Genomic DNA, 26,499 nt, shown 5'->3' on the forward strand with positions numbered 1-26,499 from the left:
TCAATTAACCTCATTGACTTTTGAGGCAAAGGTACTGAGAAGGAAGGCTAAAACACAGTGATGTGTTCCACCTCTCAAGCATCTTCCAGGCTGACATCTGCAAGTCTGATAAGAGCTGAACTCCTGTTACCTTACATAGAAACTCCTCCAGAGAGAACAGTTTTCTTCAACCTTTAAAGTTCAAGTCCAGCTTACCTTCAGGGTATATACTCCCATTCTACCGGGAACCTTGTAGAAAATCCCTTCTTCCCCTCTCGAGTTGGTGTGCAGCATTGCATTCAGACATGCAAGGGGAGATGTTCCACTGAGGGAATGGGAGAAAAGGAAGAGGTAAAGATTAGATTCCACTCCAAGCATACTTTCACAATTTATTTTTAATTGGTCAATATTCATTCAAAGGAATAAGTCTAAAGCCATTTAGAATCTTTTAAAATCCAATAATCTAGAATAATTATTAATATAACAGATTCAGGAAGGAAGTCAGTTTTCATAGCTGTATAGATATGGGCATTATGTGAAAAAGGCCTTTTCCCATTTCCTAAGAGTTCTGATGCCTACACAGCATCCAAAGACAAACTAAGAAAACTATTAGGTTTTTGTTTTTTTTTTAAATAAAGAAAAGTCCTAATTTGTTTGCAAATCTTCTTTACTCAACACAAATAAATGTTTTTTTTAAAAAATGTACAAGTAATCACATTCTATGCTGTAGAGTACAAGTACAAAAAAATGTACAAGTTTTCACATTCTATGCCGTCAGTATATTGCTCCTTCTGTCATCTCCACTTATCCGCACTCTCTCCCTGCTGCCTACAAATGGGCTCATGTCTCCCCAATCCTCAAAAAAAAAATCCTCGATCTCTCCCTCCCTTTTGTGGCTAAATTGCTTGAGAAAGCATTCTACAATAGATACTTTCACTTCCTTTCCTCTCTCACTCTCTTCTTAATTATATATGGTTTGGTTTCTAATTCCATCACTCAACAAAACTGCTTCCACCAACATTACCAATGACCTCTTATTTGCCAAATCTCACTTTTTCTTTAACCTTTCTTCAGCCTTTGACACAGTTGATCAGTTTTTATTCTCATACAATCCCATGGACTCAATGATCCCCTCTATGCTGATGATTCTCAGTTATACTTATGATTAACCCCCATGCTCACCTCAACTCAGATCTCCAGATCTCAAACTGGATGTCCCATAGATACCTTAAACTCAACATATCCAACAAACCTTCTCATCTTTTTATTCAGGCTTATAACTATCTTCCCCATCACCCAGAGAATATATATATTCTATATAGAGAGAAAGAGACAGACAGAGACAGAGGAAACAAGGTATTATCCTCAACTCCTCACTCACCCACATGCCTTGAATGCTTTCCCTCATCTCCACCCTGTTGGCTTCTCTCAAGTCTTGGCTAAAATCCCACTTTTCTACAGGAAATCATTCCTTTGTTGATTATCTCCAACTTGACCTGTACCTAACTTGTCTGTACCTAATTGTCTGCAGGTTGTCTCTTCCATTACTCTGTGAGCTCCTCAAAGGCAAGAACTATATTTTGCCATTCTTATAAACCAAGCACTTAGAGAAGTAAATATTTAAAAAATATTTATTTGCTGACAAATTTAAATGTCCCCAAAACATTTAAATAAAGGAAATGTAACCTATACCCACAAACAAGCTAAACATTTTTGCCACCTAACTCTATTACGGCTACTATAAAACCATTTTCTATGGCTATCAAATTTTCTACTTAAATCTCCTTTTGAAGAATGTTTTCTTATAGCTGAGATATAAGGGGTCTCCTTCCCACTCTCCAAAATTAGTGCTAAGGAACTCATTAAAGCAGTTTGCACCTGATTCTAGGTGTGATCTGGCTACTGAGGGAATATCAAGAGAAAAAGAAAACGGCCATTTTCAAATTCTGAAGATCTATACAATGGCATGGAAGAAGAATCCTAAATTTTCATACCATAATGAAAAGAATGTAGGATTTACAGTGTGATGACCAGTGTTGAAATCTTGTTCTGATATGTTACTGAGTTACCTTTAGTAGCAAGTGACTAAACTTTATTGGCTTCAATTTCCTCCTTAGAAGATTGAATTAAATAACCTATAAGGTCCCTTCCAGTTCTAAAATTCTTTAATTCCATATTTAGGTTTTGGCAGAGAAACCCCTGCAAACAGATAACATATAAACAACAATAACAATGGATTACATTAATATACAGGAGTTCAATTACAAAACACTGGGAAGATATATCTTCATTTGATTTTTTACAACACTGTGAAGTATTTTAATTATTAGTGGTCCCATTTTACTGAAAACAGAGGTTCTAAGAAACTCAAAGACTTAGAAAGATCACGTGCCAAATAAAGGACAGAGGCAAGACTCAAAGCCAAGTTTTCCAATCCAAGTTCACAACACTTTGAACCCCAACCCTGGGTGCCTGCCCACAACCATTTCTCTTGAAATTTTGCCATCTGTACTGCAGAGAAGAGAGCAAGGAAAAAAATTAATGAGAAGCCTTTAGTCCAAAGTAGCCAGTTGTTCCAACAGCAAAGAAAAACATGTCAATTTTATTCCCAATATAAGAATATCATCTACTACTACTATTTATTAAAGCTTTTCTTCTGAAAGATTAGGAGAAAATACTTACTAGAAAAGGGAAACTAATGGCAGATGAACAAAGCAACTCAGAAAAAATTTTAGCCACAAGCTCTATTTCTAATCTGTTCAAAAGCATCTCAACTTTAGTGAGGCAATTGGGGTTAAGTGACTTGCCCAGGGTCACACAGCTAGTTAAGTGTCAAGTGTCTGAGGCTGGATTTGAACTCAGGTCCTCCTGAATCCAAGGCTGGTGTTTTATCCACTGCACTATCTAGCTGCCCCCCAGCATCTCAACTTTTAAAAGAAGCAGGGTGCTTTTCAAAAGAATATTCTAATAAAGGCAATAAAAAAAGATTCAACACTAATGGTTGGCACTTGTTTCCCTTATGGTTTGATAAATGCCTTTTAAAAGTAATGTTTAGTGGGGCAGCTAGGTGGCACAGTGGATAGAGCACCAGCCCTGGAGTCAGGAGTACCTGAGTTCAAATCGGGCCTCAGACGCTTAACACTTACTTAGCTGTGTGACCCTCGGCAAGTCACTTAACCCCAATTGCCTCACTAAAAAAAAAAGAAAGTAATGTTTAGTAATACTGAAGGGCAGCTAGTGGAGAAGTGGATAGAGCACTGGGCCTGTGTTGAAGAAAACTCATCTTCCTGAATCCAAACCTGTCCTCAGATACTAACTGGTTGTGTGACCCTGGCCAAGTCACTTAAGCCACTTTGCCTCAGTTATTCATCTGTAAAATTAGTTAGAGAAGGAAATGGCAAATCATTACAGTATCTTTGCCAAGAAAACTCTAAATGTGGTCACAGTCAGACAAAACTGAAACAACTGAACAACAATACTGAATGTGCCCTATCAGATTGGCTAATGTGACAGAAAAGGGAAATGATAAATGTTGAAATGTGGGAAAACTGGGACACTAATGTGTTGTTGGTGGAGTTGTGAACTGATCCAACCATTCTGGAGAACAATTTGGAAATACATCCAAAGGCAATCAAACTGTGTAAACTCTTTGATCCAGCAATACCACTACCAGGTCTGTATCCCAAAGAAATAAAAGGGAAAAGGACCTAATATGTACAAAAAATTGGAAATTGAGAGGATGCCCATCAAGTGGAGAAAGGGCAAACAAGTTGTGGTATATGAATGTAATGGAATATTATTTTGCTATAAAACTTGTGTTCCAAGACTCAGGGCGGAAAATGCCCTTCACATCCAGAGAAAGAATTATGGAGTCTGAATACAGATCGAAGCATAATATTTTTACTCTGTTGTTGTTCTTTATGGCTGTTCCCTTTTCTTCTGTTTCTTCTTTCACAACATGATTAATAGGAAATATGTGTACTCACAAGGTGAGTCTTCTTGACTCCAGGACTGACAACTCTATCCACTGCACCACCTAGCTGCCATAAATACTTTTGTATAAATAGGTCTCTCTTTTTAAAAAAATCTCTTTGGGATAAAGACCAAGCAGTGGTATTGCTGGATCAAAGGGTATGCACAATTTTCTAACTCACTGGGTCATAGTTCTAAATTGTTCTACAGAATGGTTGGGATGAGTTTACAACTCCCCCAGCATTGGAGGAGATGCATTTATTAAGCACCTACAATGTGCCAGATCCTGTTCTAAGCCTTTTACAAATATTTTCTCATTTGATGCTCACAACAACCTTATGAGCTTAGGTACTATTATCATTCCCTTTTTATATTTGAGGAAACTGAGACAGAGTTTAAATGACTTGTCCAGGGTCAAACAGCTAGTGTCTGAGGCTATATTTGAATTCTGGTCTTCCTGACTCCAGACTGTACACTACCTACTGTACCACATAGCTAGAATAACATATACCTTATTATGAAAAAGAAAAAGGGAAACAGTAAAAGCTTACAATGACTTTTACAATAATTTTGTATTTATTTCTGCCATAGCCAAGTAATTGCTATCTCAGTTTTAAGGATAGGTTAGTGTCCTTCCTAGAAGAAAGAGGGGAAGAGATTTGAGGACTTTTGCATACTAAATTATTAGAAAAAATGGCTTGCTCTGGAAAGAATTTCAGAGGGAGGGATTCAATAGGAAATAAAGGGATCTGAACTGGCATAGAGAAGACAATTTTTTGCTGAAACAATGAAGAATGAAAGTATCCAACTGGAGGAGAATGGAAATACTTTACTGTGGTATACTTTACAGCTAAAGAAAATCATTTGAGAAGATGAATCCCTGAAGAGGAAACTCAGCTAACATATTCCTGCCCCAACAAAACCTTGATGTTCACATCATAAAATAATGACCAAGAAATTCAACAAGAATCTACCCAAGAAGTAGAAGGCACCACCCCACAGATGTAGAGGAAGAGAGCCAGAAGTCTATAAGGGAACCTTCAAACAAACTGATCATCAGAGCATGTTATAGACAACACAAAAAAGAAATACAAGTTTGAGAAACAGATCAAAATTTTCACCTTCTACATACAGAAAGCCCTTCCTGAACCCCATTAAATTCTAATGCCTTCTTTCTGTTGATTCTCTCCAATTTAGTCTATTTGCATGCATGTTCTCTCCCCCATTAGACTGTGAGCTCCTTATGGTCAGGGATTGTCTTTTGCCTTTGTAACCCTAGCATTTAGCAGTGTTCAGCACATAGTAGGCACTTAATAAATGCTTACTAACTGACTGGTAAAGGTAATTACTTCTTCTGGATCTCTCTCTCTACCAAAACAAAGCAGCTAATAATTTCTTGATTTGCCTTAATAAAAATTTAATCTTTCAAAAGGAAGGAAAGTATTAGGGAAAATTTCCAACGGGGTCTAATTCTGAATATCAAGGGAATTGGATGCTAGAATGACAATTCTGAGAACCTTGGGAGGACAATGCCCATCCTATCTATAGTTTGTGATAGAAAAGAAAACTGGGTATAGTCTGACATGCACCTGTGATTTTGAGAAAGCAGTTATCAAATATTTAAAGCATAAGCTTTTAGTCCATAGACCCCCTTCGAGGGAGGGGTGGTCTGTGTACTTGGATGGACCTAACCCCAAAATTATATCTTTATTTTCACTAACTTCTAACTGAAATATGGCATTTTCTTTTGTTATAAACTTGCAAAAAAAAATAGACAGCTAAATAAAATTATTCTGAAAAAAAGGCCCCTAGGCTTCATCAGCCAAGAGTCTGAGACAAAAAAAAGTTAAGAACCTCTGGTTTAAAAGAAAGTCCAAGTCCCCCCCCCCCGACCAAAAAAAAAAAAACAAAAACAAAAACAAAACAAAACAAAAAAGCCATCATGGGAAAGATAAGAAATCTTTAAAATTGAAATCTTAAGACAAAAAGGGAAAACATCCCAATGAAGAGGGAAATTAAGTGCTCATTCATCTCCTAATGTTTTGAATACTTAAAGCACTTATAGCTTTATGACACAATTTGGTTCTCAGTTATGTGTCGGTCTTATCTTACCAAATGGATTGAAATTATATAGACTAGACATATCTGACTGGCAGCATCATTATAAAAATCATATGCAAAATCATAAGAGTACATAAGCTTTTAAAAGGAAAAGGTAAGGAAAGAGAATAATAGAGATCTCAGAACTTGGTTTTGGAAAATTCTTTTTTAGAGGCAGCTAAGGATGGAAAGGCAGAACAATCAGAGATCAAAGAGAAAAGAAAAGTACAATATTATAGAAGGGATATCAAGGGAAAACAAAAAAACCTCAAGCAGTAACCAAACAACAAGGCCTCATGGTGGTGTAAGTCTACATTATGAGACTTCTAGTAAAACTACCATAAGAGCATAAACACATATTAGACACTGGACATAATCATGTTATTTTTTGGAAAGTATAATCAAAAGAGATAAGGAACATAGAAGTAGAGAAGTAACAGGCATAGCACAAACAAGAGATTCTAGCTCAACCCTTTGTATTTTACAAATGAGGAAACTAAGACCAGAAAAATTAAGCGAATTGCCCATGGTGACCAAAGAAGTAAAAAAAAAATCGAGAACTTTATTGAACAGATATAGCAAGGAGATCTAATTGTTGAACATGGAAATTGATGTGAAGGATGGGCAAAAAGAAGAGAAAAAGGGGAAGGAAAGAACCTAAGCACTTTATTTAAAAAACAAAACTGGAAGAAAAAAAAAGATAATATATGGGAGAGGTAAAAAGTGGCTGTCCAAGAGGGGGGAGGGCAAACCAGTGTTAAATATGAAAAGTTCTTTGCAAACCTTAAAGCCAATTATACCAATGCTAGCTATTAATATTCTGTAGAAAGCCAAATTGAGAGTTCTAAAGAAAACTTAGCTTATGTAGATGAAACATCATTTAAAAAGAGGAGTTAAAAAATAACTAGAGAGGCACAAGAGGGGAAAAGTACCAGCTTCAATGAGACAGTAATTTTGTTACCCAGGTAACCATATCGAGAATAGAAGGTGAGAAGGAAAAGTCTTAAGCAGACCAAGGGAAAGGAGTCGTCATGTCCCAGAAGCCATGTCCCATTTTCTCAACAATAAGAAATATATATGATTTATAGCTTTAACTAAAAGAAGCTATTTGTGAGATGGATAGCAGTAAAGAAATTGTCAATATTTAAGGAGGCAACATAAGAGAAAGTACCTCCACATTTCCTACCAATTTCTTATGAAGATGAAGTGAAATCTGTATTTACATTATTATTATTTTTTTGGGGGGGTGAGGCAATTGGGGTCAAGTGACTTGCCCAGGGTCACACAGCCTAGTAAGTGTCAAGGGTCTGAGGCCGAATTTGAACTCAGGTCCTCCTGAATCCAGGGCCGGTACTCTATCCACTGCGCCACCTAGCTGCCCCTGTATTTACATTATTTTAATACAAGTATATTTTGGAGAAAAGTCACATTAGGGGCAGCTAGGTGGCGCAGTGGATAAACCACCAGCCCTGGAGTCAGGAGAATCTGAGTTCAAATCTGAACTCAGACACTTGACACTTACTAGCTGTGTGACCCTGGGCAAGTCACTTGACCCCAACTGCCTCACCCCCCCCCAAAAAAAAAAAAGAAAAAGAAAAGTCACATTAACAGAATAGATATTTTATCTCTCACTGCTTAGTAACTCATGCAGAGACTGCACTACTTGAACACATCTCACTATCCACCTGGTGACAGCCCAATTTCAGACATATTTTCTGGAAAGAACAAGATAGCAGGCCATGTAAATTCAATTTGATCAACTTATCAGCAATCTTGCAAGTTTTAGAAAAACTTACACAGGTGTGAAGGAGTGAGGAGGCCAGTTACCTGTGCTGAAACTACAAATACAAACTAATGCTGTTAAAATCCACACCTCCAAAGAAAGAACTGATATGGATGGAACACAAAAAGTATGCTATTTTTCACTTTCTTTCATTTTTTTCTTTTATTCAAGTTTTCATACACAAAATGACTAATATAGTAATGGTTTACATAACAGTACATGTATAAACTATATCTGATTGCTTGCTGCCTCAGGGAGGAGGGACAAAAATTGGAACCTCAAAACTATAAATAAAAATGTTTATTATTTTGAAAAAATGAAATAAATCCAGCACTCTAAAAAAAAAAATCAATAAGGCACAAGGTGTTAGGACACAAAGAAAGTATCTGTCATAGCACCGACTTAAAATCTAGAAGGGGTCAAGATATAAACAAATAACAATCAGATAAATTCAAATAAATACAGAAACAGAAATGGGAAATCTGAGGAAAGAGAAATTACTTGAGAGAACATTTCATGAAGGAGACTGACTGCTGAATAAGGTCCTAAAGAAAGAATGGGTTTCAGAAGATGCCAGGAGCAAGGCAGAAATTCATTTTAGGGATGGAGGATGATGTAAGGTCAGAGAGGGCAGGAAGAAAGGTGGCAATTCATTTTAGCTAAACCACTGGAAAATTTGAAGAGACATAGTATGAAATAAGGCTAGGTTATAAATACCCTTGAATGCCAGCTGAGAAATTTGTACTATATTTTGTAAATTGTTAGTAATAAATGAAAATTTTCTGGCAAAGGAATAACACAATCAGATGGATGACTTATCTTCAGTTTGGGGTACTATAAAGCACATACTGGAAATGGGCAGAGGGTGGGAACAGAAAAACTATTTGGGAGGTTCTTACAAAACAGCCCATCATGTCAGCTAGTCAATAATATTTATTAAGCACCTATTAAGCCAGGCATTGTGCTAAGTGTTGGAGAAAAGTAAAATAAAGTCCCTGTTCTCAAAAAGCTAACAGTCCAATGCAGGACACAAGCTGGAAATAATCAACAGAGAGTAATGATTGGGAAAGGCTTCCTGTAGAAGAAGGGACTTTTAGCTAAGATTTACAGGAAGCCAAAGAAACTAGGAGGCAGAGATAAGGAGAGAGCATTCCAGGTACGGTGGGTGGTGGAGACCACAGCCAGTGAAAAGGTGCAGTCCACAGATGAAGTGTCTTTCATAGAATATCAAGAGATACTGGATCACTGGAAGTGGAGAACACATGATAAGTCTGATAAGTTAGACAGGGGGTGGAAACGTAACTACATAATGAAGTTTTAAATGTCAAACAGAACACACAATCAGAATCTGAACTAGGTTAGCAGTGGTGAAATACTCAAATTTATTGGACTATCACACAATAAAACGCATGCAAAGAAACACTATTCCTGAATCTATCTCAAGATTCCACAAACTTCAAGCAAGGGAACTTTCCTTTAAAGGGGGGGGGGGGGGGGGGAAGGAAAGGGTACGGCAGCAGTGGATAAAGCAACAACCCTGGATTCAGGAGGACCTGAATTAAATCCAGCCTCAGACACCTGATACTTACTAGCTGTGTGACCCTGGGCAAGTCACTTAACCCTCATTGCCCCCCCCCCCCCCGCCCAAAATTAAAAAAAAAAAAAAAGGCTTAATGATAGCAAAGAATCATCTTGGGATAGCTAACTTTTTTCTATCTTTTTGTATCCTTAAATAAATCTTATTCAAGTTAAAAACAAAAATGTCTGCTTTCGACATTACCATGTTATTAATGTAACATGACAAAACTCATTATTTTTAGTCTTCCCCTTGAATTCTTTAACTAATCACATCCTCTTCATCTCAAAGCAATTAAAATTCTTGCACTTTGTTCTAGATCCCATTCAATTCAGTTTGCCCCTGACATTATGTTCTGTCTGATCTTCCATCATGCTTTATCAAATGACTATTTCCTTCTCACCTTCAAACAGGCCCAAGCTTCGCCAAGTCTTAATTTTTTGTTAAATTCTCTATCTCTTTTCCTAAATTTAATTTTTAAAAATTATGTATCTCTCTCTCTTTTTTTTTGGGTGAGGCAATTGGGGTTAAGTTACTTGCCCAGGGTCACACAGCTAGTAAGTGTCAAGTGTCTGAGGCTGGATTTGAACTCAGGTCCTCCTGACTCCAGGGCCCATGCTCTATCCACTGCGCCACCTCACTGTCCCTGTATCTCTTCTTATAGCCAAATTCCTAAGAAATATGGTCTACACACAATTGCTGCTATTTTCTCATCTTCCAAACCCAGGCTTGGAAGTTGACAATCAATATTAACATCAAATCTGAAGTCAAGAAAACTAGAAGAAAAAATCAAATTTTTAAAAATCCCACCATAAAAAAACTATTGTGTTGGCAGGGAAGCTCAAGACACAAACCCTGGAAGAAAGTGACTTCAAAACTTCTACTAGCAAAGCCTCAGAATAAAATACAGCTTGAGCACAAACTCAGAGAACTTCCAGAAGAGATGCAAGATTTTAAAAGGAGAGTTTTAAAAAATATTTTTTTAAAGTGAGAATACCTGAAGAAAAAATGAAAAATAAATGAGAGCTATAGAAGAAAATATTGGAAAAGCAATTAATAGCTTGGCAAAAGAGTCACAAAACTTTGCCCAAGGAACAAATTCTCTGAAAACATGAATGGATGAGAGAAGTCAATAAAACTTCATGAGGCAAAAAGAAATATGAAAACAAAGTAAAAAACTGAAACTACAGAAGAAAATGTATGGTAATCTCATAAAAAATAAAGAAAGAACCTTGAAAACAGATTGGGGAGGGGGAGGAAGGAGAGAATCAAGGATCAATGTACTATCCTGAACACCATAACTTAATTTTTGTTTTTATTTATTTATTTATTTATTTGGGTTTTTTTTTTTTTTTTTAGTAAGGCAATTGGGGTTAAGTGACTTGCCCAGGGTCACACAGCTAGTAAGTGTTAAGTGTCTGAGGCCGGATTTGAACTCAGGTACTCCTGAATCCAGGGCCGGTGCTTTATCCACTGCGCCATCTAGCTGCCCCTGTTTTTATTTATTTATTAGCAGGGCAGTGGGGGTTAAGTGACTTGCCCAAGGTTACACAGCTAGTAAATGTCAAGTGTCTGAGGCCGAATTTGAACTCAGGTCCTCCTGACTCCAGGGCCAGTGCTCTATCCACTGTACCACCTAGCTGCCCCAATACCATAACTTTTAAAAAGAACCATGCAGCAGCTAGGTGGCGCAGTGGATAAAGCACCGGCCCAGACACTTGACACTTAATAGCTGTGTGACCCTGGGCAAGTCACTTTAACCCCCATTGCCCTGCAAAAAAAAAAAACAAAAAAAAACCAGAGCCTAGACATAATTTCTCAAGAAATCTTAAAACTGCTATATCTCTTAGAAGCACAAGGCAAATCAAAAAAATATCTGCCAGACAGTTTCTGGAAGGAACCTCAAAATGAAAACTCCCAGGAGCATCATAGCCAAAGTTCAGAGCTTCCAGGCAAAGAAAAAAATGCTGCAAAAGTCAAAAAAGAAGAATCCTAGTACTGAGGAGACACAGTCAGAATCACACATGATCTAGCAGCCATCAATATAAAGGAGCAGAGAATTTGAAATATAATATTGTAGAAGTCAAAGGATATGGGCTTTCAGCCAAGAATAACTTACCCAGTGAAACTGAATATGTTACAGAAGAAAAAAATTAATCTTTAATGAGATAGAGAACTTCCAAGCATTCCTGATGAAAAGATCAGAATAGACAAAGTCTGGGGATGATTCTATTATGTCTTAATTATCTTAAGAGAATGAAATAAGAGGGGAAGAAAAATATTAGGGAAAATTGTCTCACATAATCAGGGTGCACAAACAGACATCTAAACAAACAAGGAGGAGCATGTAGGGAGGAGCAGCTGACACTTCAATTCCACTCATCCGAACTGGTTAAAAGAAAGAATACAGGGCAGCTAGGTGGCACAGTGGATAGAGCATTGGCCCTGGAGTCAGGAGGACCTGAGTTCAAATCCGACCTCAGACACTTGACACTTACTAGCTGTGTGAACTTGGGCAAGTCACTTAACTCCAACTGCCTCGCCAAAAAAAGAAGGAAGGAAGAGAAAGAAAGAAGAGAAAGAAAGAAAAGAAAGAATACAAATATAGAGAGTTAGGTACAGAAATACATGTACTCAAATAGGAAACAAAGAAGAATTGGGGGGAAGAGGAATTAGACAGAAGGTAAATTAAGGGAGGGATTGACTAAGCAAAAAACTATCTCTTTGAGGTAGCAAAGAATGAGAATATGAGGAAATGCCCATAAACTGAAGAACAGAAGAATAAGTTATGGTATATAAATGTGGTGGAATACTATTGGCTATAACAATGAAGTAAAGGGTTTCAGAGAAACCTGGGAACACTTTTATGAACTGATGGAAAGTGAAGTGAAGAGAGCCAAGAAAATAATTTATACAATGATAAGATGTTAAAGGCAAATTACTTTGAAAGAATCAGCCATTCTGATCAGAGCAATGACAACCAAAATTCTAGAAGACAAATGATGAAACATACCACCCACCCCTTGTTAGAGAGGTTCAGGATGAGACCAAAAAAATTGGTGGAAATGTGTTTTAATTATCATTTAATTATTAAAATTTAATTTTAATACATGTTTGTAATGGATTTTGTTTCTCCTTTGTTCTTAATTGGGGGTAGGAGGGTTAGGGTGGGAGGGTAAGAATTTTTGTTATCTGGGGAAAAAATTATTTTGGTTTGTTTTTTTAAAAAAAGAGGAAAGAACATCTAGGTGCCATTGGAAGTCCAAGTTACTCAGCCCAGATCAACTCATTCTTGGAAGAACTGAAAGATATGACTGCTGAGTCAGTATCAGTCGTGTCTGAAACACTATGGAAAGTGATTGAAAATGATTACAGAAAAGCAAATATACAAATTTTTAAAAGAGAGAAATAGAGATAAAGGAGTCTACAAACTAGACTCTACTGAGTTTGATTTTGTTGGCAAAACCCTAAGAACATATTATTAAGGAACGATTATAGTGAACATCTAGACACAAAGACAGCATCCTGATCAAAAAGGTAAGTGCTAGTATCATTTCATCAAGGACAAGCTGTGCCAGATAAATCTATTTCCCTTTTTGAATAGCATTACAAAACAGGAAGACCTACAGAGTACTATACGTATAGTTTACTGAGACACTAAAAGATTCTTTTTATAATAAAGTTTTTCAAGCCATTCTTATGGAAAAGAAAGAGTTATGGACTAGACAATAATTCAATTAGATGGATTACAAAATAACTGAACAGCCAGCCAAATTCTTTAAAAAAAAAGTCATTAACTATTCAGTGTCAGCTTAAAAGGTCTTCAGTAAAAAGATCCTTGCTTGATCCTGGGCTGTTTAATACTCTTATCAATTATTTGAATAAAGGCATCAATTATATTCATATGAAATTTGGAGATGACACAAAACTAGGAGGAACTGTTAACCCACTAGAGATGTCAGTCAGGATAAAAAAAGATTCTGAGAAGCTAAAACATAGGGCCAGACTGGTTAAGATGAAATTGAGAATTAATAACTATAAAGTCTTACACTTGGGTTTGAAAATTAATTTCACAAGTACAGGATAGGAGTGACATACCTAGAGAACAAATCTGTACAAAACCTGAGTATTTTAAGGTACTAAAAGAATGCAGTCACCAATGGGATATCGCAACCAAAAAAGCTAAAATTATCTTACATGATACTGAGAGGCAGAGCATTAGATAATGAAAAAGTGATAAGCTCTCTGTCCTTTGTTCTAGTCAGAACATACCTGGAATACCATGTTCAGGTCTAGGCCACATTTTATGAAGCACACTGATAAGGGGAAAGAGTATCCAGAGAAGCACAATAAGGTTAGGAAGGATACTGAGTTCATACCATAGGGATGCAGGTTAAAGAAATTGGGGTTAACAGCCAGGTGAAAAAGAATTAAGATTTGTTCTGTTTTGCTTCAAGAGGGCAAGCTAAAAGTAATAAAGGTGGAGGGGCAAAGAAGCAAATTTTGGATCAGTGTAAAACAAAACAAACAAAAATCCTTCCTTACTACTGGAGCTGTCCGTAAGAAAAAAACTACCCCCAAGAGATGATAGGTAAAGACCCTTTCCTCACTGGAGATTTACAAACTCTGGACAACCACTTGTCAAAAATGTTAAAATGGAAATTCGTTTTGGGTGCAGGTTAGTTCTTAACCTTTTGCCCGGGGTGGTGGTGGGGGGGGGGGGGTGGCGGGGGGGGGGGGGTGTCATGGACTGTCTAGTAACACCTTTGGACCCCTTCTCAGGATAATACTTTTAAATGCATAAAATAAATAGGACTGCAAAGGAAATTCATTATATTCAAATGTAGTTACCTCAATATTTTTTAAAACAAGTTCATTGATCTCAAGAACCCTTGATCTAGAAAGTTAACGAACTTTCAACTCTGAAAATCTGTGATTTAATGATAGGCTACAGAGAAGTGATTGCCAAAATTTCTAAGAATCTCTGTATACAAACTTGGCAAAGAAGGGGCTGTAGCAAGGAACTTAAAGGGAAACACTGATATAGCTAAAACAAAGCCAGTATGATTTAACTCAACCAACTAAGCTAAGGAGGAGGCCTACTTGAGATAAAGGCAATATGTGATAACTAAACAATAGACTAATATATGTTGTGGGCACAGTTGGCCAGAAAGCTGGGGATAAGCTGGCAAAATTCTGTCTGGTCACTACAAATGAAGAAGTACATTCACTTTAGTTAATTTTCATTATTTGTGAACATTTATTGAGCTATAATATGTTAAATACAATACATCAATACCATGATTCTGAGCTCACAGTCCTCAGTTTCTACAACATGGTGTTCAGAGCTATTTTGTTCAGATTATGTAGTAGGGTGGCAAGAACTGAAGGTGCCCTGGGTCTGTTACTAATTAGCTACATGATCTTGGACTATTTCTCATTTTTCTCATGAGCAAAAAGTATAAGCTGGACAAGATTATTTCAGAAAACAGAGGATGTGTAGAGATAAAATATTCTGAAAGTTAAATTCACCTTCATGATTGACTGGTGCTGAAAAGTCTAACATCAAAATAAGTAAAATACTTGCTATTACTTCCTTATTTTTTTTCGTTGTTGCTTTATTTGCTATTTCTCATTGACTCAGGGGGTAGAGTCAGTTAATGTTTAGTTGTTCATTAGTAGTCAACATTGGATTCCCTAAGAAAACTGGAGGTGGGGAGGGAGTTATCACCAGTCATCCTTCACAATCTACAGAGTACAAGGAAATTATTTCTCCCCTTCTCAGAAACTACTTTTATTCCCTAAGGAATCTCTGGTGAAATCAAGCATGCAAATGTCATTCAAAATGCTTTAATGTTTAAATTCCCCTTATTGCCTTTCTGAGAAGAGAAATAATACCTGAAGGAGCCACTACGCCCTTCACACTCACATCCTGACTCTAATACATCTTGATGACCACATTACAATTTGTGAACAAAATCTTAATTGGGATATGTGTGTGTGTCCTTGGGTCCTGTTATACAGGTGTGACAGAAAACCAAAGTGAGTTAGGATTTTAAATTTCACTCTTAATATATTAATTTTTTTAAAATCTTTTCTTAAAAATTAACTTTTGTCTTTTTAATTCCTGAATCGACCTTTTTTCTTCACTTCAGAAGCAGCTGCAAGACTGGAGAAAGCAGCTGAAATCACCATAATTCAGTTAGTCAGAGCCTTTACCCATAAGTAACTTAGAAGAGGAACTTGGAAACCATAAACACTGATACAAAAGGAGACTATGATTCAATCAAGGCCATAGTATCTGAATTTGCCACAGGTAAAGAACAAAGCAATTATCTCAACATTATGCAAAAACATTTCTTTGCTTAATTGTACTAAAATTCCAAATGGAATTGGGTATAAATACAGACTCAAACACATAGCAATACGGCAATATACGTGCCCATATTTTACATAATTCTAGAATTATTTCAGTAGGACACTAAGCATTCCCATGCAGTTTAGTTTTTTTTATTTAATCTACAAATTTCATTCTAAAAACATTTAATATTTAGACATTTAGTTTTCTAGAGCTTTTTGTAGTTTTTAAATTTAAAAACTGAATGAATCTGTGAGTTAAGTTCAGTTAATTTGATAACATAATATTGCTTTAGAAAAAAGTAATTCTTACCTTCTGGAATTGGATTGCAGACCGAGAAAAGGGGGAGAGAAAAAAAAGAGCAGTCCTTTAATTTTTTGGAAAACATTAATCAAACAAAAAACAAACTTCTGTTCCCTCCCAGTAACACCCACCATCCTGAGTTAGCATTACCCTCACTTACCTCACTGATCTAAAGATAGTACTTTTAAAAATGAGAGAAAATAATCTTTTTTGAAAAATAACACAGATCATACATAAAACATCATAGAATTTAGCAATAAACAATAACTTTCTATGAACCACTTAAAAAAAGATTAAATCCAATTCAAATACCACCTATTATTGGGAGCCGATTGTTAAGAATATTTCCTATTGCAGTTCCAGAATGAAGATGGATACAGGGAACAATAATCATCTTTGGGAGCTATTTTAAAACAATCAGCAATGGTTTTTCCCTTGAAGACAATCAACTCTTTTTTAAGGCCAAACAATGATGAAAAACTAAGGCCTTTCAATCAGTAATGACAGGTATTAATTATATTATAGCTATTTTTCCAAAATCATCACCTTTACATATGCGCAATGAATACCTACTTGCATTTTGAGGATAAACCCCTGCTGAGAAATTTTCCAATTTTTAAAAAAAAATCGCACTAAAAAAAAAAATCCCATTTAAAAAAACCACACACTCATAAATGGTGCCAACCAACCAGTGTCTCTCCATGCTTCTGCCTACAGATGTTAAATTAGAAACCAAGGATACCTAAGGAAATTATATCATTTTTCCCCTTGAAAAGATATTATTCCTCTTGCAAACCAAGACTTGGCTAGTTAGGTATAGAGAATTTTGAAACCAAAAAATGGATGGCAAGCAAAGAAAATATATTATATATATATAAATAAAATCATTAGGAAGCATTAAAGCCACACTAGCTGCTGAAAGAGCAAACAAGGGCTTTATTAGCTGATCAGTTGGAAAAGCATCAAGATTACATATTGAGTAGCAAGAAAGCCCTTTTGATGCAAAGATATGATATTCAGAAATTTGGGGGGGGGGGGGGGTTGGTTGTTTGTTTGGGTTTTTGGTGGGGCAATGAGGATTAAGTGACTTGCCCAGGGTCACACAGCTAGTAAATGTCAAGTGTCCGAGACTGGATTTGAACTCAGGTCCTCCTGAATCCAGGGCTGGTGCTTTTATCCATTGCATCACCTAGTTGCCCCTGGAATTCAGAATTTTAAAAGGACACTGTACACATTAGTGTCCTATATGAGTATTCAATTAAGCAATGATTTATAACAAATATTAGTAGAAAAGGCAACAACCATAATGGTTTGTTTCTTTACTTCTCTATATCTCCTTCAGCAATCTATCCTTTAATATTCATGCTTAGTTGTTTTAATAAAGAATTCTACTTTATATTTTTGACAGATAAGCAGTGCAACTTTGAAAGTAACAGATGAATTTATAAGATACTTTTTAAAAAGTTCTAAGTAAGGTTCACAGTTTCATGTATAATCCTGTTTTCAGCTTTAGATATGAAAGTGTCCTCTTTTTTGATACATGTTAAATTCAGAATAAATTTTAAAAATCTTTTTTTATAAAGATAAACACATCGAACACATGCTAATGTAATTCTCCCCTAGCCCCACCCCACCCCACCCCACAAAAGAACCTTCACTAGACTTCACCACCCCCTTAAGGTAACATCCTATATATCTGCTCTCTTTCTTAGCCAAACTTAAAAAACTGTCTACATGGGGCAGCTAGGTGGCACAGTGGATAGAGCACCGGCCCTGAAGTCAGGAGTACCTGAGTTCAAATCCGGCCTCAGACACTTAACACTTACTAGCTGTGTGACCCTGGGCAAGTCACTTAACCCCAATTGCCTCACTAAAAAAAAAAACAAAACTGTCTACATTCGCTGCCTCCTCTTTCTTTCTTCTCACTCCTTCCTCAATCCTCTGCAATCTAGCTTTCAACCTTATCACTGAAATGAAACTGATCTCTCCAGAGTTACAAAAAACAATCAACCTGCCAAATCTGATGCATCTTTTTTTTTTTTTCCATTTCTCATCCTTCTCAACTTATCTCTATTGTTCTTGGGCTTTTCATCTTTGGATGTTGCTTTCTCTCTCTCTCTCTCTTTTTTTTTTGTGGGGCAATGAGGGTTAAGTGACTTGCCCAGAGTCATACAGCTAGTAAGTGTCAATTGTCTGAAGTAAAATTTGAACTCAGGTCCTCCTGAATCCCGGGCCAGTGCCTTATCCACTGCACCACCTAGCTGCCCCCTGCTTTCTCTCTAGGTAAAAGAAATCAGTATTTGAGCTGCCTGGTTCCAAGGAGATTAAGTCTCATGAAGTACGTTGGGGAGAAGAAAACAAGCATTCGTTAATATAAAGTATCTTATTTAATCCTCATAACAACCCTGGGAGGTAGGTACTATTATTATTGTTGTTCTTCCCACTTTATAGTTGAAGAAACTAAGATAAACAGAGGTTAAGTGACTTGCCAAAGGCCACATAGCTAATAAGTATCAAATGCCACATTCGAACTCAGGTCTCCCTGGATACTTGTTCCAAGTCTCTAACCTTTCATGACATCAAGCTCTCTTGGTTCTCCTACTGGTCTACCCACTCCTCAGACCTTGCTGGGTCATAATTTGGTGATACCCCAACTGTATAAATCTTTGCTCTCCCCTTTTCTCTCAATAAACTATTTCTCTTCTTTACCTACAAATTTAAGTACCATCTATAGCTGATGATTCACAGACCGATACATCTAGCCCATTTCTTACTTGAGATCAGGAATCATCTGAAACTCATAATACCTAAAACAACTCATTTTCTCCGCATCCCAAAAAATTCTGCAAAAATTCCTATTTCTAGAAAAGGTATGACTGCTCTCTCAGGTCCAGACTTATAACCTAGACCCTCCCTCTCACTTTCCCTCATGCTACATATCTAATCAATTGACAAATTTTAACATTTCTACATCCCCAATACCTTTCACATCAGACCCTGTCTCTCCACTCACAAAACTACCACCCTCAGTTCAAGGCCCACATCACATCTCACTCAGATTAAAAGCCTTTGAATTGGTGTCCCTCACTGCACTCTAGAGTATCTTTCATTGTGTTGCCATAGTGACCTTCCTTAAACACAAATCACTCCCCTACTCAATAAATTCTAGAATCAAATATAAACTCCTGTTTATCAGGTATTTATTGGTATTTTTTCATGTATACTTAAACATTTCCTTGTTGTCTCTTCCTTTAGAATATAAGCTCTTGCAAGTAGGGATCATTTCACTCATGACATTTATAGCCCCACTGTCTAGTGAAGTGCCTGGAGAAAAAACCAGATCCTTAATAAATACTGAACTGACTGAGATAATCCTTAAGGCAGATCGACTGTATCTTACATAAAAATAAGCTCTGCTAGATCTAGTTACTCATTAAATGGAGGCACCAATGGCCAATTTTCGGGGGTTACGAACTAGCACAACAGCTCCCAAGCCTTTTTTAGTTTTTCATTTGTGCCCAGGCAGTCTTACTGAACTGCCATCTTGCCAAATTTTTAGTCTCTTTGTATCCTTCCCAACTAGGCAGAGAATAGTCTGGCTACAGAAAAACAGAGCAGCACAGTGATTGAACCACAGCTGAGTGATTTCTAAGGGTAGCAGAAGGGTGAAGCTCTGCCAGAAGGACCCCAACCTTGAGGTGAGGACTGATTTTGCAAAGTGTGGTGGGGCTCTACACTCTTACCACCGGCTTTCAATATCAACTACAGAGCAATGGAGCTAAAACCACAAAACCAGACTAGGCTTGGTGTACTATATAATCAATGAGAACAGCAAGAGCTGAATACATTTTATCAAATAATTCAATTCTCAGTGTTCATGTAATTTGCATGGATTCTGATGAAATAACGGTTTCCCAACTACTTGCCACATTACATTTACTTCTGCAACGGCATGATAAAACTGCTGCAAACTGGATTTTGATAAGATATGGACTATCATCCTTGGTTCTTTAGTATTCACAATTAAAAAAAAAAACTCTAAGTATATAAAATGAAATTTAAAAGGTCTAAAACAACTCTTTTCTCTTATGCCTATCTCTTCCCCCTGAGAAAATTTAAATTGATCTTGTAGTATCATTTTCTCATTGAAGCTACTTACAAGTAATAGATTTTGTCCTGTGACTGCTTTTGTGTTATAATTGTGATTTAACTGCAGAGTTCAACTGGCTTGCAATGGGTTAAGTTTAAAAATTCAGCTCTTCTTGCCTCAAGGAATTTAACTGAGCTTGGAGAATGCATGTGAACACAAGGGAGTTTGGGTTTGATAGCTTTACTCCATCAAGCCATCCTAAAAATATGTCTGGTTTCTGTCCAAATGTCTAGCCTGTTATCTTGCACCTGGACTCAGACAATGAGCACTTTTTAGTCTCATGAGACAAGGAGGTCACTCATTGCTAGCCATGATTATCAAACTTGCCACCAATCATGTTGTTCCCTGTGTCTCAGCTTGGTAACAAATCATGGTGCCCTCAATTGCATGATGTCATCTACCTTGTTGTTCTTTGTTCTGTACTCCCCCAAACCTATATAAGTGAACTATCCTGTTGCTTAGGGTCTCTGACATTAATGGAGGGAAGACATTAACCCATTTATTGGCAGGCACCATGCTGATAATAAATCTTATCTTGCTCAAATAATGGCCTCAGTCTCTCCTTTTTAAATTCCAAATGTTACACCCCTCCAAGGTTGTTGTTCCTTGATTTCCCTATTTCTGTTAATAATGTCACTTTTATTCTGGAAATCTAAATTCGTAAAGCTAAGAATCTTCTTTGATTACACATTGGATTATATAGAACAAGCATGCCAGGCTAAGGAGTACTGAGCTACTTCTATGGGCATTAAAGCATCACTGAAGATTTTTGAGTGTAGAAAATATCTAGGAATTTTAGTGAAGCATACATTCAATATAAATCAGCAGTATTATGTAGCTTCCCAAAAAAGCTAATGAAATCTGGCACTACATTAAAAGAGCTTTCAAAAGCAGGGTGGTGATAATCACCCTGTACTCTGCTCTCATCAGACCCATCTGGGGCATTGTGTTCAGTTCTGGACATCACAGTTTAATAACGATATATGAATAAGAAACAGAAACTTGGGAGGAAAGACAAGAAAAGTCAGTGTTGGAGTTAGTGTAAGAAAACAGGCAGACAGATAGACATTCATTCATTTATTCATGGGGTGTGTTTATGTAGAGTCACAAAGTATTCCAATCATTGTGGATTTCAAGACAAGCAGCTACATTATCCATAACCTTTGACCCAGAAATGTCATTCTTGGGCATATACCTTAAGGAAGTCAAAGAGAAATAAAGAAACAACGTATACCATATTATGAATAGCAGCAATCTTTGTGGTATCAAAGAACTGGAAACAAACTAATTGGCTATTTATTGGGGAATGGCTGAAAAAACTATGTTGTATCAATGTAATGTAATATTACGTGCAGTAAGAAACTGATATAGTTGTTCAGTTGTTTTTAGTCATGTCAGATGCTGCGTGACCCCATTTGGGGTTTTCTTGGCAAACATACTAGAGTGTTTTGGTATTTCTTCACTACCTCATTTTATTGATGAAGAAACTGAAGCAAACAGGGTCAAGTGGCTTGCCCAGGGTCACACAGCTTGTAAGTATCTAAGGCCAAATTTTAACTCAGGAAGATGAGTCTACCTGACTCCAGGCCTGGCAATCTATCCGCTGTGCTACCTATCTGTCTATAAGAAATTACAAGTAGGAGGAACTCAGAAAAACATGGGAAGATTTGTAAAGACTGATGCAGAGTTAGATAAGTAGAACTAGACATACATAACTACAATAAAACTCACCCAAAGGAAATTAAACTCTAGAGAAGAAAAACCAAGGGAGGTCTTAAATATATCCTTGAAAGGTGAAAGACAACCACAACAGACATACAGTGTCAGGCAATGATGCTCTTTTTGTCACCAGAGACAATTAAATTTGGGAAGATGGGTGAAGATTTTGATGTAAAGACAAGAGACAATAAAATGACATTAATAAAGTATATTTTTAAAAATCTAATGAAGGGCATGGAGAAGGTACAATAAGACATGCCTCTTCCTTCAGAGCAGAGAAGTAAGAGACAACTAGGGCAAACTGTTATGGCCTATGAGAGTCTCAATTTTGAATGTTTTTTATGCTTAATTTCTTTCTTATCATTAACAAAACAATTCACGGGTAGGGGTGGAATGAATGCAATGTAAATACCAAAAGCATCAATAAATAGTTTTTTGGGTTTTTTTAAAGTAATAGCTATGGGGCAGCTAGGTGGAACAGTAGATAAAGCACTGGCCCTGGATTCAAGAGGACCTGAGTTCAAATCCAGCTTCCGACACTTGACACTTACTAGCTAGCTGTATGACCCTGGGCAAGCCACAACCCTCATTGTAGTAATAGCTTGAAACTGATAAAGACGCTGCTGAATAAAGGAGCTATGGAAAGACACACAGAACACAAAAAGTCCAGAAAAAGAACAATTTCATTACTGCCATGTTAAAGTCTAACACATATTTTAAGAATACTATGTAATGGAAGTTTATATTTTCATAAATAATGTCTGTATATTTGTTTTTATTATTAATAGTCATCAATAAGACAATTATAATAAAGAAAATAATAAAAAAGGAAAATAAATTTAAAATACAAAAAAAGGAAGATAGGAACATTAATGTCTTACTGCTAGAGCTATGAATTTGTCCAACCATTTTGGAAAGCAATTTGGAATTATCCAAAGAAAGTGATTAAGACATCCATATACTTTGATGCAAAAATCTCACAGGTAGGGGTGTACATGTATATGTGTGTGTGTGTGTCACAAGAATGTCAATAGGTAGGTCCTGTATGGATCAAAATATTTCAACTGAGCGTATATCTTTAGAAGTGCTTAGCAGAGTGCCAGGTACATATAATAAACATTTATCTCATTTCCCCCAAGGGCACTTTGTCTAGAGGCAACTAAGATAGCACAGTAGATACCACACTGGATCTGGACTGAGGAAGATATGAGTTCAGATGCAGTCATAGACACTAGCTGTATGGCCTAGGCAATCACTTGAACACTGTCTGCCTCAGTTTCCACACCTGTCAAATGGGAATAATAATAGCACCCATCTCCCAGAGCTACTGGGAGGATAAAATGAAAATATTGTAAAGCACTTTTTTTTGCTAAAGTAATGAGGGTTAAGTGACTTGCCCAGGGTCACACAGCTAGTATGTGTCAAGTGTCTGAGGCTGGATTTGAACTCAGGTCCTCCTGAATCCAGGACCAGTGCTCTATCCACTGCGCCACCTAGCTGCCCCCGTAAAGCACTTTTAAAACCTTAAAGCACTATATAAATTATTGCTGCTGCTGCCGCTGCTATTACTGTTTTTATTGTGGCTAAGAGCTGGAAACAAAGTAGATGCCTATCAACTGGGAAACTGGGTAAATAAACTGTGACACAGGAAGATAATGTACTGTTACTATAAGAAACAAAGAATATGAAGAACACAGAGAAGCATAAGACCTATAAGAACTAATGCTGAGTAAACAAAACAAGGAAAGCAATACACACTGTCAGCAACAATGTGTTTAAAAGAAAAAAACAGGGGGGCACAGTGGATAGAGCACTGGCCCTGGATTCAGGAGGACCTGAGTTCAAATCTGGCCTCAGACACTTGACACTTACTAGCTGTGTAACCCTGGGCAAGTCACTTAACCCTCATTGCCCCACCAAAACAAAAACCCCTAAACACAGCCTAATTATGAAATTATGATGGCCAAGCTTGAAATTAAAAGAGATGAGAAAATAAACCTTCATTCCTATATAGATGTGCAAGATACAGTCACTTTATCAGTGGCCTCTGCCCCTCTGACTGGAGGACAGGAGCGATATGCTCCAACACCTCCATCTAAGACAAGATGCCAGCTCAGTCATCTCATCATTCCCTACCTGCCTGCACCCTCTGGACTTCTCCATCACACCCCCTTACTAGATATTTCCTCCCTCTCCTGTATCCTCTTGTTCAACTTCCTCCTGCATGCTGTCTTCCCCTATTAGCCTTTAACACCACCTTGAGTATGGAGGTCACCTTTCTGTTTTCTATTTGCATCTCCAGCCTGTAACACACGCCTGGCACAAAATAGATGCATAATGCATGTTTACTGGCTGACTATACTGTCAGACTCAGTTGATAACTTAGTTTTGCCAAACCATTTTTTTTAAAAATCTTTCTTTTTTGTTCTTTGCTACTGAACAAGGCTTTTTGGGTGGGTAAAGGGAAAGCATATACTTGGAAACAAACAGAACATAAAACTGGAATATTAATAAAAATGTCTAAGCTTTTAAAAAGGAAAAATAAATGAAGTAAATTTAAAAAGATGGGGGAAAATTTTATATTAACTAACATGGAAAAAATAAACAGGAACAATATACATGACAACTTCAAAAATTAAAATGAACACATCCTTAAAAGAAAACTGAATTCTGAATAGAAAAATCAATGATGGCCCTGGAGAAAAAAAAAAATAAACATATCTCAATACAGAATGGTAAGTGCTACAATATTGTTAATATACTGTAAGACACAGTCTCCATAGTGAATGTTCTTGCCATTTGGCAGGAGGGAAGGTCAAAAAGGAACATTTGTTTAACACGGGATGAGGGGGAAATGACTGTGTTAGCATTTCTCATGTAATAAATGCTTAATGTTTGTTGAATGGAATGGTAGAAACCTGGACTCCCAGTCAGGAAGATCTGGGTTCAAGAACTGCTTCTACTAAATACTGGTTGTGTGATCCCGGGCAATTGACTTAACATCCCAGCACCTAATTCTTTAAGACTGTAGATTATAGAGATGGTGCCAACTTGTATTGGCGGAGAAATTCCTCACCAGGAGCTTCCCACACTGAGGAAATCACAGGACCAATCCAAAAAAAGTTTACTGAATTATGATGAATCTGTCAAAGATATTTTATTAAGATTTAGAACTTTTTAAAGAAAATTTTGAAAAAAGATTCAGAATTTCTGAGGTTTTGCTATGTTTCTATGTCAATCAAGCGATGGGGAAAAGAACTTTTTCTGAAGGGGAGAAGGGTAGGTGATATCCTTTATTAAATCCCATTAGGTTATCATTAGGTTAAATTGAACATTCTCTGAATACTTCTATGTCTTGACTTCTGGTTCTATCAGTTTCAAGTTATGCTAAACTACTTTTTACAATACATTAATTTTCTTAACTTTAAAAAAGAAACAAAACTGGCAAAATCTGGCTGCAACTGTTTTATTAAACAGCTCATTCAGGTATCACTATAACATAAACTTGAGTTAATCAAAGTAAAACAACTTTCTTAATCAAATGATAGCCAAAACCATGAAAAGGGATAGAGAGAAAGGAACAAATGCCAAGAGGAAGGGAGAAAACCTAGTCCCATGTCATCCCAAAGTTTAATGATCATACTACCAATCAATAAGTATTTATTAAGCACATGCTATGTGACATGCACTGCACTAAGTACAGGAGAATTACAAATTAGCTAATTACAAAGAATTAGTTAATCCATACTCACAAGGAGTCTATATTTCAATGTGTGCACATACATACACACAGACAGGGAAGGGAGAGTAATCACTTGGGAGTTGGGGGATCAGGAAAAGTTTCAGGCAGAAAACAGTATTTGAGTTGCTAAAGAAAAAGTAAATCCAAGGCATGTGAAATGACTAATGCAGAAGGTACGGAGATAGGAAATGAGGCACTGTGTGAAGACGAGACAAGTCCAGTTTGGCTGGATCACAGAGCACAGGAGGGAAAAATAATATGAAATGGCGGCTTTAAGAGCTAAACAGAGGAGATCACAGTTTGACTTTAGAGTCTGAGTAGGAGTGTGACACGATTAGATCTATGCTTAAGGAAAACCATGTGGAGTATGTACTGAAGTACAGAGAGAATATTTTAGTCACAGAAACCAACAAGAAGGCTGTTGTAATTCAGGCAAGGGATGAGGGATTATTTCATACTAGGTGTGAACTGTCCAGTGGGCAAGATGGTGACTGTGGGATTGAAACTCAAGGGAGAGACAAGAGCTGGAAATAAAGACATGGGAGAGTACTCAAAAGGAAATAGCTGTCAGCATTTTCAGATGAAAGCAAAAAGATTGAGAAGATTTAGGACTGAGAAAAAAACCTTCAGATTTAGAAATGAAGAGATCTCTGGTAACTTTCAAAATAATAATTTTAGTTGAGCGATAAGGTCAAAAAGGCAGCCTACAAAGCTCTGTGAGAGGAGAGGAAGTGAAAGCAACGAATGCAGACAGCTTTTTCAATAAATTTGGCTGAGAAAGGAAGGAGAGAAATAGGACAATAATATGAGGGGATGG

General features: G+C 36.9%; 1 protein-coding gene across 3 annotated transcripts in view; it reads right to left on the reverse strand.

The window, feature by feature from the left end:
• ASXL2 (ASXL transcriptional regulator 2) overlaps window positions 1-26,499 on the reverse strand; it is a 170,599-nt gene that overhangs the window by 72,746 nt on the left and 71,354 nt on the right. For all 3 annotated transcript variants that reach the window (XM_043982493.1, XM_043982494.1, XM_043982492.1), the window contains exon 4: window positions 196-304. In XM_043982493.1, coding sequence (XP_043838428.1) covers window positions 196-304 — 109 coding nt within the window. The remainder of the gene's footprint in view (window positions 1-195; window positions 305-26,499) is intronic.

The sequence above is a fragment of the Dromiciops gliroides genome, chromosome 2, assembly GCF_019393635.1.
Source record: "Dromiciops gliroides isolate mDroGli1 chromosome 2, mDroGli1.pri, whole genome shotgun sequence".
In the NCBI taxonomy this organism is placed as follows: domain Eukaryota; kingdom Metazoa; phylum Chordata; class Mammalia; order Microbiotheria; family Microbiotheriidae; genus Dromiciops; species Dromiciops gliroides.